This window comes from Saccostrea echinata, unplaced genomic scaffold (genome assembly GCF_033153115.1).
Source record: "Saccostrea echinata isolate AGI-Se365-2 ecotype Australia unplaced genomic scaffold, CSIRO_AGI_Sech_v1 ptg000025l, whole genome shotgun sequence".
Lineage (NCBI taxonomy): Eukaryota > Metazoa > Mollusca > Bivalvia > Ostreida > Ostreidae > Saccostrea > Saccostrea echinata.
The window spans coordinates 28,523,705-28,540,198 of record NW_026889774.1 but is presented as its reverse complement, the minus strand read 5'-3'; the positions used below and the strand labels follow the sequence as shown (position 1 = coordinate 28,540,198).

General features: G+C 34.2%; 2 protein-coding genes across 3 annotated transcripts; one reads left to right on the top strand and one right to left on the bottom strand.

Moving 5' to 3' along the window:
* Nucleotides 1-606: 606 nt before the first annotated feature.
* Nucleotides 607-14,068, bottom strand: LOC133192320 (integrator complex subunit 6-like). 2 transcript variants are annotated; one of them, XM_061328342.1, is made up of 18 exons: nt 13,859-14,068; nt 13,695-13,772; nt 9,381-9,530; nt 8,984-9,073; nt 8,303-8,489; nt 7,941-8,108; nt 7,386-7,594; nt 6,400-6,685; nt 5,382-5,476; nt 4,908-5,018; nt 3,814-3,893; nt 3,420-3,569; nt 3,166-3,269; nt 2,819-2,952; nt 2,226-2,325; nt 1,850-1,963; nt 1,340-1,618; nt 607-1,208 (listed from the first exon to the last, which is right to left on the bottom strand). In XM_061328342.1, exons 1-18 carry the CDS (start codon nt 13,967-13,969, stop codon nt 1,012-1,014), a joined length of 2,643 nt encoding a protein of 880 aa, XP_061184326.1. In that variant the 5' UTR covers nt 13,970-14,068; the 3' UTR covers nt 607-1,011. The 2 variants fall into 2 exon arrangements, with proteins under 2 accessions (XP_061184326.1, XP_061184327.1); XM_061328343.1 differs by having other exon boundaries at nt 1,352-1,618; nt 13,859-14,067.
* Nucleotides 13,986-16,256, top strand: LOC133192321 (protein artichoke-like). The gene is made up of 2 exons (XM_061328344.1): nt 13,986-14,195; nt 14,450-16,256. The coding sequence occupies exon 2, from the start codon at nt 14,584-14,586 to the stop codon at nt 16,021-16,023; it is 1,440 nt and encodes a 479-aa protein (XP_061184328.1). The 5' UTR covers nt 13,986-14,195; nt 14,450-14,583; the 3' UTR covers nt 16,024-16,256.
* The last annotated feature ends 238 nt before the right edge of the window (nt 16,257-16,494 follow it).

Genomic DNA, 16,494 nt, shown 5'->3' with positions numbered 1-16,494 from the left:
TCACTGTCTTCAAACATTTTATTGTTTGCTGAAAAAATAAATAAAACGAACAATAAAAAAATATATAAACACAATATATAACTGTAAAAAAAAAAAATATGAAAGATGGTGTTAGTATGTCTAAAAATAACATAAATCAAGACTTTTAAACCTTTCTAAAAACCGTTTTATAACCAACTTGAATCCTTTTTTTAAAAATTAGGACAAAATATTTTGTCTTCTTTAACTACAACAAATTTACCAAAGATTATTTTACTCCAAGTTCGTAGAATTGTTCTTAATTCTTATTTTTCAGTATTTCTCTTTTTTTTGTCCTGGGGCTTGCTTCTTTTATCATATTTGTTCAAAAAAAAATTTTTTTTTAAAAAATAAGACTAAGCAATCTCAGGGTTGTTAAATAGGTTGATATCCCTTTATTTCATCACAACACTTCACTATGTAGGTAAAATCTTTCTACGTTGTATAGAAACATGAAGAGAAAAATATTTCTGGACATCTTTAATGACCAAAAGGAAAAAAGAAAACTTTGGGAGATTAAAAAATTCACAGAAGAATATGTTGCACAAAGCTGTCATTAATACAAAATTCCAAAGACGATTCAAAATATGTTTTAAATATATATTTATTGATAAAAATTTAAATTAACAATCCATAAACTTTTTATTGACATTGAGAAAAAAAAAAGATTTAAAAGTCCTGATTTACATGACATACTTGTGTAATGATTGATGATATATCACAGATCTGCATGTCAAATATGACATCTCATATAAACTGAACACAGTGGTATTGCTTACTAATTATATCCTCATTAATGTTCTTAATTAAAGATTTTTCATGATCGATTTTCTCATTTTCTTCTTCCAAAATGTATGCCTCATAAATTCATAATGCAGTAAATTTCTATGTGAATGATTTTCATTTTCTCTCCAATGCATTTATGTTGAATATCAATGAGGAATATAATCTTGTCACAATAACTTGAAATTGTCCTGTGCAAGAAATTTAATATCATCTGGTTTCCATGGTGAGGCTGTTGCGTTTCCTCCCCTCCACTTGCATCAGTGAGTTTTGAAACTGTTCCAACATTTGGATTAGCACCTTTTTCTTGAAACGACTGGCTTCACGGATAACATCACTGATAAATGCACACTTAAGTTCCACATTTCCCTGGACTGAATTTAACTGGTGAAACAAGTTGTCATAATCTGCAAGAAAGAGAATAGAGGTCAAATCCAATACATTAAACATAAAATCTACATTTTCCAACCAAAAAAAAAAGTCAAAACTGAATATATCAAGGACATAATAGAAATGAAAAACAAAATTACTTAAGCACCTTTCCACTTACTTCGTCCTGGTTTCTTGAGTTCTTTGTACACAGTGTGTTTTAACCGGGTGTTGTGAGTCCATATCAGAGAGTCCTTTTTACTATTGTTAACACTCTTCTGTCGAGAATTCACCGAATTAAACAGAAGATGCTCCTCGGACTCTCCATGCGGAACATGATTTTCCCTGACGTGGTTTTTCTTTGTGTCGCTTTGTTCCGGTTCAGCGATTATTAACGGCTGATCTTCATCTTCTCGTTCTGACATACTGTTTTCCTCCATGTCATAATCTGAAATACCCATAATTATCAAATAAACAGAAATACGAGTATATCTAAAAATTGTCAAAATTATCATATAACTCAACAAATAACTAAAATATACCAAATAATTTGACAATAAGCATCCAAAAAAAAAAAAAAAAAAAAAAAAAAAAAAAAAAAAAAAAAAAAAAAAAAATTAAAAAATATTTTACTGTCCTGACTTTTAGACATTAGGGTAATGTTATTTCTATAATATACCTGTAGGTTCAGGCTTTGGACTGAAGTCTTCCTCAGGCATCTGGTCTGGTATCGGGGAGGCAGGTGGGGAGGGGGTGGGGGATCTACTGAACACGTAGTCCTTGGGGAGGGGACCTAGTTGATTTAGAAACACAAAGGTAGATGATTTTACAATATCCAAATTTTAATTTTACAGCATCAACAAAAGCATGCAATTTTTCATGAAAAATATTTAACAAATAGAAGCAGTGCTCTTAAATTTTTACTTAAATTCCAAAATAATGTGCAGTATTGAAAGAAAGATAACTCTTGAATTATTTTGAGATGGGGAGTCAGAAAGTTCATGCAGAGACTATCTGTTCTGAGAAGACAAACTGTTATAAATGTAAATACTGACCGACTTTGCGCCTTTTGGGACCTGGAGAGGGACTTTCTAAGCTCCGTCGTTTGGACGGTTTATCAATTGTTGGGTCATCTGCTTCATCAACCATGTTCATCTGTAATGTAATAACAATGGACACTGAAAATGCTGTCCTTTCACGATCAAAACTAAAAATCAGCTCTAGATAATAAATTCTATAAATACTTATTTTCAAATTTTGAATAAAGAATTGCAACATTCCATGCATAAATAAAAATTTCTCTAAATGATAAACTGAAAGTTTAAGTCAAAAGGATTAATTCATAATATCAAATTGTCCTAGCAAAATTCATCAAAAGTACAAACACAGTTTGTTCCCATGTAAATGCTCCAAGCTCTGTGTTTTACTATGTGCATTTGTAGCATATGAGAAAGCCAAATAGAAAGCAGTATCCAAAGTAAAATTTGCAAAAATCTCCCGCATTTTGAGACTGGATATGATTTTTATCTAACTTATGTTTCCAAGGAAATAAAATTTGACAAAGTTCTTATCTGATGGTAATAAGTATGGTGAATAAGAAGTCAATTTGACTGTCCTGTACCCATGCCACTAATGAACATGTACTTACCTTGACTTTGAATGGATTTCCAAAGGTATGAAGTCTGGCGGGAGATGTTTCCAGTTCCCTTAGCGGAGCTGGCTGTTTCTTCAGGTAATCCTGGTAGTTACCCATCTGTTGGACTGGTATACTGTGAGCTTGATCTGTTAATTTATTTATCAATCTTTAATTAAAACATATACTTTTTCCATAGAATATGACTAAAGTAAATACACATACATATACATACACTAACAGCTTTATAACTTGGCATGTTTATCTATCTGAACACAAACAAGTTTTTTTTTTTAAAATCAAAATATTTTTAAGATTATCTGAATTAATACAGTATTCTTCTCATCATTTCTGATACATACCATCATCCACAAGTTTTGTTCTATGGTAAGACTTTTGTAGAAAATTTGATCTCATTCTAGCTATTTGATCTATAAGGTTTTTTCGAGGTATATCATATGGATTTCTACAAAAATAGAAGACATGCGATGAGTTAAAGAACAAAACGAGTCATAATTCTTTAAATTTCTCAGCTTTCACATTCCTCTTATAACTGTATACACATACAGATGACCTTCACCTACTTCTAGCAAAATAAGACACGACCTTGACATACCTATAGTATTGAGGTTTGATGTCTCTGTCAGCCACTGCGACAGTAAACGTGTTGAAATCTGTCAGTTCCTGCTTCAGGTTTTGAAGATTCCCGCCTGCATTCTGTAATAACTGGTTAAAGTCCCGCCTCTGCAGAATGGAGGTTTTAGTTCTGAAAATCAAAGACATACCTAAGACACACATATATATATGGAGTTTGAATTATAATCTATATCTACAGTTTTTATTATTATATTATACTTGTGCAGATTTATGTATGTTTTGGGCAAAAAATTTCAAATATATATGCATGACCTTGGGATACAATGTAATACTTGTAGAATTAAAACAAAAAACAATACATGCTTAACAAAACCCCCCATAAATTTGACATCTACAGATGTAAGCTACCAAACCTGGAATCCACTTTAATGCCCTCATGTAGAGGAACCTTCTGACCAACAGATGCTATCAGCCGATCCATCTCAATCTTGGCCTGAAAAACAAATTCAGATGTCATACAGCTTGCGTATTTAAGAAAAGGATAGATTTCACATATCTTGTTTTGAAGAATAGATTCATTAATCTTGTTCACTAAGAATATATTCGATATACCTAATCATTTGGAAAAGAATTCATATCAGAAGATATATTTCAACTACCAAGGTATATTGTTCATTAGGAATAAATTTAATATGTAACTTGTCCATTAAGAATAGATTTCATATACAAAGAATAGATTTCACAAATCCCTTATCTCACACTCAATGGGACAAAAAAAAAAAAAAAAAAAATTGAGATACCTGAGGATTCAAGACATCAAGGGTAAAATACTTAAAGAATAAGTGTTTGGGACTTCCAAATCACTTCGACATATCCATGGTTACCATCAAACACCAACACAATATCATGGCATCCAACACCATGATATCAGTGTTTGAGATAACAAGGTTCAACAGTACATTTCTCTTGTTAAATGTACAAGTAAACTTAATTTATCAGTCCTGATCAATGATTACCTGGTTTTTGAGTTTCTTTAAGTAAGTGATTACACTATAACTCAGGCTGTCGTCTAGTATTAACCTGGTTTTTGAGTTTCTTTAAGTAAGTGATTACACTGTAACTCAGGCTGTTGTCCAGTACTAACCTGGTTTTTGAGTTTCTTAAGTAAGTGATTACACTATAACTCAGGCTGCTGTCTAGTACTAACCTGGTTTTTGAGCTTCTTTAAGTAAGTGATTACACTATAACTCAGGCTGCTGTCTAGTACTAACCTGGTTTTTGAGTTTCTTTAAGTAAGTGATTATAACTCAGGCTACTGTCTAGTACTAACCTGGTTTTTGAGTTTCTTTAAGTAAGTGATTATAACTCAGGCTACTGTCTAGTACTAACCTGGTTTTTGAGCTTCTTTAAGTAAGTGATTATAACTCAGGCTACTGTCTAGTACTAACCTGGTTTTTGAGTTTCTTTAAGTAAGTGATTATAACTCAGGCTACTGTCTAGTACTAACCTGGTTTTTGAGTTTCTTTAAGTAAGTGATTACACTGTAACTCAAACTGTTGTCCATATTGTCGGGGACTAGATTTGGAGCACCCATTCTTGCTAAGGCTCTTTTTAAGGGCTGTAAACAAAAAGAATAACTTTACTTTCTAATATACATGTAATTTTACACAATAAGCATCAAAATTTGAACCCATGACAACCTTAATATATTGAAACTTAATTGTCAAAATCTTGGTCAAAACTAATTAGCTATACAGTTTAAATAGCTGTTTAAATTATGCCAATTGGTGTTTTCTGGTCTATAGTAAATACTGGTATGAAAAAATTATTTTACCATGGGAATCCTACATCTGGTAGGGTTTTTTCATCTTAAATTTGATTTATTCCCTGTTTTTAATGGGCATCCATGTTTAGCATGTGGTAAGTGATTATTTGGTTTCAAATGGATATACGAAGTATAAAAAGCATAAGAGATACTTACCCCTGCATAGTAAGATGGCATGGTTTTGAGGTACGTATCAAATTGACTACGCCATTTCTGTGTAGGCTTCAGCTTGTGAACTTTGAACAATTCATCTGAAAGAAAAGCAGGAATTGGTCAATACTGTGGACAATTATCAATTTGAAAGGGAAATAGGGAGGAAAGTGATGTTAATCTGTTTATATTTCAGCCAACTGGACAGAAATCTGAAAATTGAATACATAAAGCAAGATAACACTACATAAACACATGAGCAAATAATTTCATCAAGTTGCAAAACAAATTTTACCAGTTTCACTTGAGACTCTTAATTCTTCTTCAAATTTTGGAACACTTCTAATACCATAAAAGAATTCCATCACATTAATTTCTATGCAAACCATTTCCTCTTCATTATGCATTTCAAGTTTAATGAAATCATTCATACATATAGATATACAAGCTCTTGTATAGTCTTTTTGTTTTCTTTACATCAACATCCAACCAATTTTAACAGTATCTATATGTCTTTTCGAGGGAAAATGCCTCACTTGTGTGTGGATTGAGGAAAAGGCTGTTGCCATCCACTGTCCAATCAGAGGAAGGCTTTAGGGTGCTATGGCAACCAGCTGGAATCCCATTGGACAGAGGGGAAGCTGCCTTGATAGGCTGAATTGAGAAGACAAAATCTATCATTGATTGGTCTTCATATTGTTTAAGTGCAAAAGGTCATTTCATTTCATTCTTTATTCAATTTTCCAGTAAAATAAAATTTTAAGTTTATTTTAAAATAATTCCAGAGCATTTAGCTGGTCTTTACATTGTTACATTGAAACTGAGCAAAGAATGAGATGAATAACCTATAAATGTGTGGATGAGGAATCATGATGATCGCCTGCTTGAAGTCTTGTCCATCCTACCTGAGTTTGATTCATTGAAAAATCAATCTCTAAAATTTCACGTTCCTGCATTCAATTTATACAACAATTACAATTACCTGTATCTAATAAAACACTCACCTTATCAATAAAACACTCACCTAATAGTGGAAGCAGCACAGGATAATTGTATGGCATCAAAAACAGGTTAACACAACTCAGGGTACTGCTGGCCTTCAGATACCCAAAGGGATGTCCCACGTCGCTATATTTAGCACTGCCGTTAATGAAGACCTGCCAGCAGGAGTTAGGCTGCCTCCTCTCCAGGATGTACTGGGTGAGGGGGGAGGGCTCCAGCTCATACTTATCAAATGGAAGGTTTCCAATCACCATAGGCTCACAGGGAGAACAGTAAAACTTCACCACAGGGTGGGCTGAGCGAGGAGGCTGTACAAAGATAATAGATTATTACAGTAAAACTTCACCACAGGGTGGGTTGAGCGAGGAGCCTGTACAAAGATAATAGATTATTACAGTAAAACTTCACCAAAGGGTGGGCTGAGCGAGGAGGCTGCACAAAGATAATAGATTATTATAGTAAAACTTCACCACAGGGTGGGCCGAGCGAGGAGGCTGCACAAAGACAATAGATTATTACAGTAAAACTTCACCACAGGGTGGGCCGAGCGAGGAGGCTGCACAAAGATAATAGATTATTACAGTAAAACTTCACCACAGGGTGGGCCGAACGAGGAGGCTGCACAAAGATAATAGATTATTACAGTAAACTTTACAGGAGGGTGGGCCGAGCGAGGAGGTTGCACAAAGATAATAGATTATTACAGTAAAATTTCAAAGCAGGGTGTGCTGAGCACTGGACACAGGTGACTCAGTAATACAGTAAAACTTCACAACAGGGTGGGATGAGTGGGGAGGTCGTACAAAGATAACGTAGAATTAAAACAAACTTTGAACAGACAAAAGAACTAAATATGACACAGACAAAAGATCAGATTCTTTTCTTAGGTAAAAAAAGAATTGTTGAAATTTAACAACAATACATTGAAAACAAACGTGAATAAACCTTAACGTCATAATTTATTTTCTTGTCAACAAAAGAAGTCAGATAAACATAAATTAGCCTTACTAGAGTTGAGTTAGTTGTGTCTGGCCAGAAAGCCTCAGGAATAGGCCAGTGACCGACCGAGTAGCCCTTCTGCGCTGACCGGGGGACATAGATAAGCCGTCGACAGTTGTGCCAGCTGTTGTTAGGGATGGACTGACCCATCATCGGTGAGTTTGTCTTCTTCTCCTCTTCCAGCTCCAGCTTGATTGGTGTGTTAATATCCTGGTTTTCTGGAATTGTTCAAAACAATAATTTGTCACAATAGGTTAAGGACAAAAATTCTCATATTTACATTATTTACTTGAATTTCATAATTGAACAACAGATAAGATTCATTGAAACCAATTTTGAGCCTTTGAGGGCATACAAGAAATTGAGTAACATACAGAGAGTCCAAACAGATAGCATCTTTCTATTATCTATCCTACATCTACTACAGTGTCTTACACTGTACAAGACTAGCTCTGTTGTAATTTTCTAAGTTTAATTACATGTCAAAAAATGCACTAAATTGGATTGTAAAAGCTGAGAAAATGATCACTTTCTTCCCTTAAAATATTAAGTCTTTTATTATACCTTTTGTATTTCCATTGCTGTCGAGTCCATTCTCAGTTTTGATTTCTAGAGGAGGAGGGTCAGGTCCTATTTTCTCAAAATTTATCACCACTCCTCCCTGAACTTTCTGCACTAAACTTTCCAATGCTCCATTCAGCATCTTTTGGGTGTGCACAGCATACGACCTACCTAATTTCAAAAACAAACAAAAATACTTGAGAGGATTAATTTAAACAATTCTGAATGATTAACAGGACTATGTTATGGATTTCATAAAAAAGATTCTTTGAATAATCAATGCATTATTTTTTCTGATTAATTTGTTTTGGACAGAATGATTTATAATTATGATTTAATTATTTAATTTTCTTGAGAATTCACACCTCCTGTGACATCACACATGGCATCCAATGGATGGTTCTCTGCAGAAGGAATGAATGTATTGGTTGCCATATCAACCGGAACGTTTCCAGGCAACCTGAGCACCAATCCGAAAATCCTCTGATCCCATCTAAATGGTTCCTTTGTTAGCTCAGACCCTGGCACCACAGAGTTCATTGGCAAGTTGATCTATAATACAAGGGAGAAATTAGGCATTGAAAATTAAGTGTTCTAAACTTAATGGTGACCTTCATAAAAGTCTAAAAAATTATGAATTTTGTCTATGTTTTCTTTAAAATATCTAAGTTTTATTGTAAAACCTTGGTTGTCATTATGTGTCCAAGTTTAAATTTAACTGATCTTGGATTGAATCTGAATTTTAATGTATCTGACTGCTAAATTTAACAGAGCTTTGATTGGGTCATTCATGTCTTTTTGGCATTTATAATAAATTTTACTGAGCTTGAATTGAATCCGAGTGTTAATGCAACGTATCTTATTGGTAAGTTTAACTAAGCTTGTATTGTGTACAAGCTTTAACTTCCTGCATGTCCATCTAAACTTAAAGGAGCTTGGATTGGGTCAGAGTTTTTATGTTCCACTATGAAAATTTATGGGAGCTTGTATTGGGTCTGGGGTTTTATGTTCAGCTATGAAAATTGAACCGAGCTTGTGTTGGATACCTCTGGCTGTACTCCGTTCATGGTGGTCAGTTTTCCTCCGTCAGTGATGACAATTATCACCGCTGGCTCAAGGTAGAATGGACAGCGACCCTGAAATTAAATAATCTCAATGTCATTTCTATAATTATTTCAAACTTCTCTCAGTGAGTCCTTCATCTTTGAAGATTTTCAATTCAAAATTGACTTTGAACGATTGAAATAAAATTCAAAATTCACTTTAAAAACAGTAAAAGTTTAAAAATGTATATCATAACATGATGATCTTATTTCCAATATTACATGTCTATGAAGAACTTTAGTGTGATTTTATGGTACGCGAGGTACATTTCATATTTACATATTCCAATTTCTAACATAGTATACTGCACATTTTGTCAAAAAATGTCTACATTGTTACCTGTCCATAAGTGTCAATGCCTGTCTGCATTCTATTAATGTTGAGAAGATCAAATGCATGCTTCAAGGCAGGGCCCATTAAGGTTAAGCCCTGGGTCTGCAAGTTCTTCAGTTCATTCACAAATGTAGCATGGCTCTCCTTCCAGCCAGCCTGTAAAACAAAGAAAATATCCTTGGCCCCTGAAGGTTACATAGGAATATCAACTTTTTTTTCCTAGCCATACTCTCCAAGTCACATGCAAGCTTTTCAAACTAGAATTTTAGAAAAATGCTCATTAATCCATTTAATTGTACAAACAGGTCTTTGGCTAAATGTCCATGAATAGAGAATAACTTTCTAAGCATTATTTTATATACAAATTTGGCTCCACTCTGGCATATGTAATGTTAACACTAGGATCAAGAAGTTAAGAAGAAATCTTATGTAATATAATGGCATGCATGAGGTTTGTTTCAAACTTAGCCATCCCTCGAGGTATAAAACCTGCTCCTAGGAAACATGAACACCATAAATTTGACAACATTCAAGTCCTCGATCATAATCATGCTCAGGAATTGTCTGGTACATGTTCAGTGGTGAAGAAGTTTAAAGATGCATTTTCAATATATAATGTATACTCAGTTTTGTTTTACATAGAACTTAGACCAATCAAAGGACACAATTCTATAGAAGGCTCAGTGCTCATTATAAGTAGGCTGTCTAAAATGATGGGGAAGTTTTTAAATATAATGCATTTTCAACATAAGATCAACTTAGCTGAAATCAATAAAATAACGATCATAAAAACAAGACTCAAGTAGAAGGTTTCTGGCTCATCATAATCATGGTAACTTCTATAGCCACCGGGGTATGGGGCCTTCATCGTCAGAAACCCTTGATCAGTCTTGCTTCTATTCCCCGAGGCCTCCTCGTAACAGAAGTGAGACCAACCATGGGGAACTTCAAACTCCCAATTCCCATGTTGAACTTTGATCCCCTATTATGGCCCTATCCTACCCTCAGGGGCCATATTTTGAACAAATACTTGAGAATACTTGCATATTAATACGACTTAACATGGTCCTGGTGTTCTTTGCAAGAAATTTTAAAAATTTTGATCCACTATTGCGACCCAACCCTATCCCAAGAGGCTGTGATTTAAACATACACAAATCTACACTAATATTTGAGGATATATGTGTACTATATAAATTTGACTAACTCAGGGCTCAACATTAACATTATCTGCTTGTTTGGTACTGGTGAAAATGTTTCATGGACAAGTGATTATTGCAGGGCACTTGTCTAATTCAAAAAGTGATTTTTTGTGAAAATTTTTATTAAAAAAAAAAAAAAGGTTCAAAATTAAAAACCAAAACTTGCATCAACTTTTTATCAGGAGTTCAAATCAAAAGCATGCAGTGCCTAAATGGTTTTAAAAGTTCCATCCCAATTGAAATAATAAATTTTAATTCTGGTTGAAGCATAACTTTCAATTTTGAACTTCAATTAGTATTTTATCGCATGAATCTCACAAAGTTTGGGTTTCCAGAATAGGCCAGGAAAGCTGTAACAAAAATAGACAAGAGTATAATGTAGAAAAAAAAAGGAAATAGGTAAACTTATGGTTGATATTTTCTATTATTTTCAATTTAGCATAAACTACTTATATAGGTCAGAATGGAAGATGATACATCCTAGTTTCATCATTTGCTGTATGTGGCCCCTTGGGCCATGATTTGAATGAACTTGAATCACCATGTCAGCATGGTCAAGAAGCTTTCACATTAGTTTCAAGTTTTCTGGCGCAGTGGTTCTTAAGATTTTTTTTAAGACATCCATTCTATTTTTGCTTTTTCTTGATTATCTTCCTATCAAGTAGGTGTGGCCATTCCTTGAAAGATATTTGAACCCCCTTTACCAAAGGATGCTTTGGGGCAAGTCTGGTTGCAATTGGTCCATTGCTTCTGGAGAAGCCAAAAATAAAAAGTTAACAGATGGACAAACAGCTAGACAGATTCTGGACAAATGTGATCAGACAAGCTCACTTGAGCTTTCAGCTTAGTTGAGCTAACAAGAGGCCCATGGGCCACCTCGCTCATCTGAGCACATTAGCTAGGGAAAAAAACAAAAATCAGTTCAGTATTGAAAATTTTACAAGGGGGGGGGGGGGGGCTTTAATTTTAAACTATCTGATGATGCTTCAATATCAATAAAACAAATTACTTTGCTGTTCTTAAGCAGAAGATTTTTTTCCTATATATTCATTAGTAAAAATTTGATCCCCCATTGTAGCACCACCTTACCCTTGGGGCCCCTCATTTGAACAAATTTGATTCTTCACTACCTGAGGATGCCTCCATATCAGTATGACTAATCATGGCTTTTCTGTTCTTGAGAAGAGTTTTAAAGAATTTTTCTATATATTTCCATGTAAAGCTTTGATCCCCCATTGTGGCCCCATCCTAGCCCCGGGGGTCATTATTTGAACAAACTTGAATCTACACTACCTGAAGATGCTTCAATATAAATATGACCAATCATGGCTTTGCTTTTCTTGAGAAGAAGATTTTTAAACTTTTTTCCTATATACTCCTATGAAAAACTTTGATCACCCATTGTGACCCCACCCTAACCCCGGGATTCATGACTCGAAAAATCTTGAATCTACACTACCTGAGAATGCTTCCATTAAAATATGACCAATGATGTCTTTGCTGTTCTTGAGAAGAAGCGTTTTAAAGAATTTTCCTAGTATGCATTCATACGCTAAACTTTGATCACCCGTTCTGGCCCCATCCTACCTCCGGGGGTCATTATTTGAACAAACTTGAATATATTCTAACTGACTAGAGGATGCTTCCATATAAATATGACCAATCATGGCTTTGCTGTTGTTAAGAAGAAGATTTTTAAAGATATTTCCCTATACATTTCTGTGTAAAACTTTCGATCCCCCATTGTGGCCCCATCCTACCCCCGGGGGTCATGATTTGAACACTTGAATCTACACTACCTGAGAATGCTTCCATTTAAATATATGAACAATCATGGCTTTGCTCTTCTTGAGAAGAAGAGTCTTTAAGAATTTTCCTATGTATTCCCATGTAAAACTTTAATCGCCCATTGTGGCCCCACCCTACCCCCGGGGTCATCATTTAAACAAAATTCAATCTATACTACCCAGGATATTTCCACAGAAGTTTCATATTTCCTGGCCCAGTGGTTCTTTAAATACCATTATTTTTTTCACTAATTCCTAATTATCTCCCCTTGAAAGAGGGCGTGGCCCTTCATTTGAACAAACTTGAATCCCCTACACCCAAGGTCACTTTGTGGCAAGTTTGGTTGAAAATGGCACAGTGGTTCTTGAGAAGAAGACAAAAATGTTAAAAGTTTACAGACAGACAGACAGATGAACAGGCAGATGGACGCCGGACAAAATGTGAAAGAAAAGCTCCTAAAACCTTCGGCTCAGGTGAGCTAAAAACTTGTCAAAGAGAAAGAAATGTTGAGGATCATATCAATGAAGGCTGCCGATATATGAAGAATACACCTCCTCACCTTTTCCTGAAATTGCCATATACATTTTAATCTGCTTCTTTTTTCCCATCATATATATATCAATGTCATGCAATGCATTCTGAAGTAATATTTTTTTCTCAATCATTACAATTTGGTTTGTAAGCTTTGTCCTTCATTTATAATAATGCTGCTCTACACCTGCCCTCTAACAAATGTTCAATGAACCACTGAACCATGACACAGTGACAACCAAAGTGTGAATCAAATACATTTATACATCAACTGTCATTATTATTATACGACAGTAAAGAATCTTAGAAAGCTGTGTTTATTGACATTTCAAAATAGCAACAGAATACACACTTCCTCGTGAAACTTTTGGATCCACCTGTATTGATCTTTCTCAGAATTTTTTTCATCTTCCCTCCCCCTAGGCCTACTGGTTTCCTATGTTTGTTTCTATATGATATAATAATAAAATCTCTTTTATGAACTAACATCTTATCTAGTCACTGTAAGTTTCCCTAGGACAAATATTGTTAATTTTTTCCCTTTGTACCCCACATACATTATGCAAATGAACTCCGAAATCCATGTCAAATCCCACAATGCAACTTTCTTCCCTGCCAGAAGCAAATGGCGGAGAAACAGTAACAAGCAAGTCAGTTGTTTCTAGATTTTATTCGTGGAAAACGCGGAGTAATTGTTAAGTTATTCAAACTGTGTGTTTTTTCCGCGACTGTCTTGTTTTGGAATTAAAGGTTATGGATGCAATTCCACGCGTGATCTTCAAATAAACGAAATATTTACCTTAATATTTGCAGGCGGGTCTTCGAATGTCAGGAGCATGTATCTATCCCATCTGCAATTTGGATCCCTTGACCTTATCTAAACATAATAAAATTAAACACACTTTAACATCGAAATTTACGACCTTTGCCGACCTTTGATTTGTCATTATTCGAGTCTTTTACCTTCATAAAAGTCTCAACAGAGGCTTTGGCGATATCAATCAAAGAAGTTCCCAAATATGTACGCTGGTTCATAGATGCACTTGTATCGACGAGAAATAATATTATTGTCATGATTGGTATTCATCTGACAGACTTGAAATATCTTAAATAAACAAATAAAGTAACTGTCATTCAGAGCTCGACATAGCCCATCCACTCTCTACCGCGGCGCACTACAAAGTGCTGCCTTTCAGAGCAGTTTGCACGCCACGAAAACCTATCACGTGATCTCTTCGCCATTAAGCATTTCATTGGATTAAACAGGGAGTTGTAATAAATCCGATTCTGACCTCCTGAGGTAGTAATTATTTGTCAAGAATTCTCTTAAATTTTATTAAAAAATATTTACGAAACACAATGTTATTGAAGTTGTGCTCTAATATTTAAGCTGATCACGTGCACTTTAATGAGTAAAAAAATCGCCCAATGATTATCTACGAGATACAATTAGTGCTCCCTTGCATTTGTGTGTAATGATTCGATACAGTTTGTGTCACTTCATAAAAGACACTCTTTTTTTTAGGTAATCATATTCTTATTTCTCTTTCACAGTATTTCTAATGCCAAATCGAAACATTAAGTCGGAATATAGACACAAGTACAATTGACGATACCCCGGATGTGCACATCTAAATATAGCACCCACGTGGTATTGTTTACTATAAACACGTGTGAACGGGATCGATATGTCATTGCCTTTTCTAGGAATATTAATTGGCATGGCAAATGCGTGTCCAGAGGCTTGCAAGTGTTTGGACAAAACACTAAACTGTAGTTACAGAGAGCTAAGTGAACAACCTGTTATTGATGAGGCTTTTCAAAAATGGAATTTCAGTGGCAACCAGTTAAAAAGAGGAACCACAGCAGAACTTAGGCACAGTGTCACCAGTGTTGTGAATATTCTTGATATAAGCTACAACAAAGTTACAATTGTTGAAGAAAACTTTTTACTTAACTTTGAAAATCTGCAAGAGGTGTCAGTTTCAAATAATAAATTAAATGACTTTGGGTTCTCTCTTCCATCAACACTTGAAATTTTAAAAGCTAGCAATAATTTTTTCCAAACATGGCCAATTGATAAATTATTACAACCACATAATTTAAGGGAAGTTTATTTTGATCACAATTTCCTGAAGAGTGTTACTTGTTCGAAAGATACAAATTTAATTTTTGAAAGGTTTGAAAAATTAGATTTATCTTTTAACAATATTGAAAACCTTGATGATTGTATATTTAAGAAAATGCCAGTTTTACACAATTTAAACCTATCAAATAACAAAATCAAGAAATTAACAGAAGAGTTATTTAAATCAAACACACAATTAGAAAAATTGGATCTCTCCGGCAATATGCTAAAACACATTCCAAAAGGACTTTTTGAGAAAGTACCAAATCTTTCTTACCTCTTTCTATCCAGAAACAAAATTGTTACTTTTCCTTCGCAGCTTCCAACACTAGAAGTATTAGACATTTCGTTTAATCTGATCCATAGTGTTGAAGAGGATATTAAAGGTGACGTTTATCCCCATGAGGTTTTATTACTGGGAGGAAACCCATTTTACTGCGACTGTCGAGTACAGTGGCTTAAAGAATTCTTAGATACAAGAGAATATCAGTTACAGTACTATAACATTCCAGAGGAAAAGTTCATTCCAACTTGCCAAGGCCCTTCTAACCTGTTCAATGATTCATGGAATTATCTAAGCAGTGATTTATTTGTTTGTGATTTTGAAAATCCTCAAGAAGAGAAAGGGTTGGAAGATTCTGAAATTAAACAAAAGGACTTGAAATTAAAAACTGTTGAAATTGGGGAGACGTTTGTCAAGTTGCATTGGAATATTTATAAAACTGTATCAGTCACTTCACTATCTTATGAGTTGAAATATCATCAATTTGGCCATAAAGATAAACAGACTTTACACTCCTTTAGATCCACCTCTTTGTCTTATGTTCTTCAGAATCTCACTGCAGGAACAGCCTATATTATTTGTCTGAGAGAAGTTACATCTATCCAGAAGACTGAATTTGATTGTGTAGAAATTGTAACAAAAGAGGACAGTCTACTGTATGCCTATATGTTTTTTATATGCGTATTGTCTGTGCTATTTTATGTTTTTAAGGTATAGGTACATATAAATTATAAAAATATTACCAATGTTCAAATATATATGTATACTGTTCTTAAAGCTTGAACAGACATTGTAAATGCTTGCCTTGAAGTGCACATGATTAAAAGAACTGTCAACAAACTGAATGAATATTTATATAGTTTAAGCACATCCATCTCTCAGCCAGGAACAATAATTTGACATTATTACTTATCTGAATAAGTCTCAAAATGAAGTTTGAAATTAAAATCTTTTTGTGCAACAATTTTCATTTCACTGCTTCTTTAAATGATCCAACTTAGTTTAAATCTTTCAAATAGTTTGTAAATAGTTAAAACATGCTTCCTAGAGAAGGACAATTAATCCATTGACATTTTAAAAGCAATCAAATGTCTTATAAAACTTACTTTATATACTGAATGCTTATTGGCATGAAATGAAATTGAAAGTGATCTATGGTATCTTACAATGATATCACATTCTGTTTAC

What these genes read in the sequence shown, in the direction of transcription:
- LOC133192320 (XM_061328342.1), bottom strand. Translation starts at nt 13,969, where the DNA reads ATGACAATAATATTATTTCTCGTCGATACAAGTGCATCTATGAACCAG. An exon ending in CATGTGTGATGTCACAGGAG is followed by an intron (nt 8,109 to 8,302) that starts GTGTGAATTCTC and finishes TTTTGAAATTAG; the next exon opens with GTAGGTCGTATGCTGTGCAC. An exon ending in TAAAGAAACTCAAAAACCAG is followed by an intron (nt 3,894 to 4,907) that starts GTTAGTACTAGA and finishes TTTGTTTTTCAG; the next exon opens with GCCAAGATTGAGATGGATCG.
- LOC133192321 (XM_061328344.1), top strand. Translation starts at nt 14,584, where the DNA reads ATGTCATTGCCTTTTCTAGGAATATTAATTGGCATGGCAAATGCGTGT.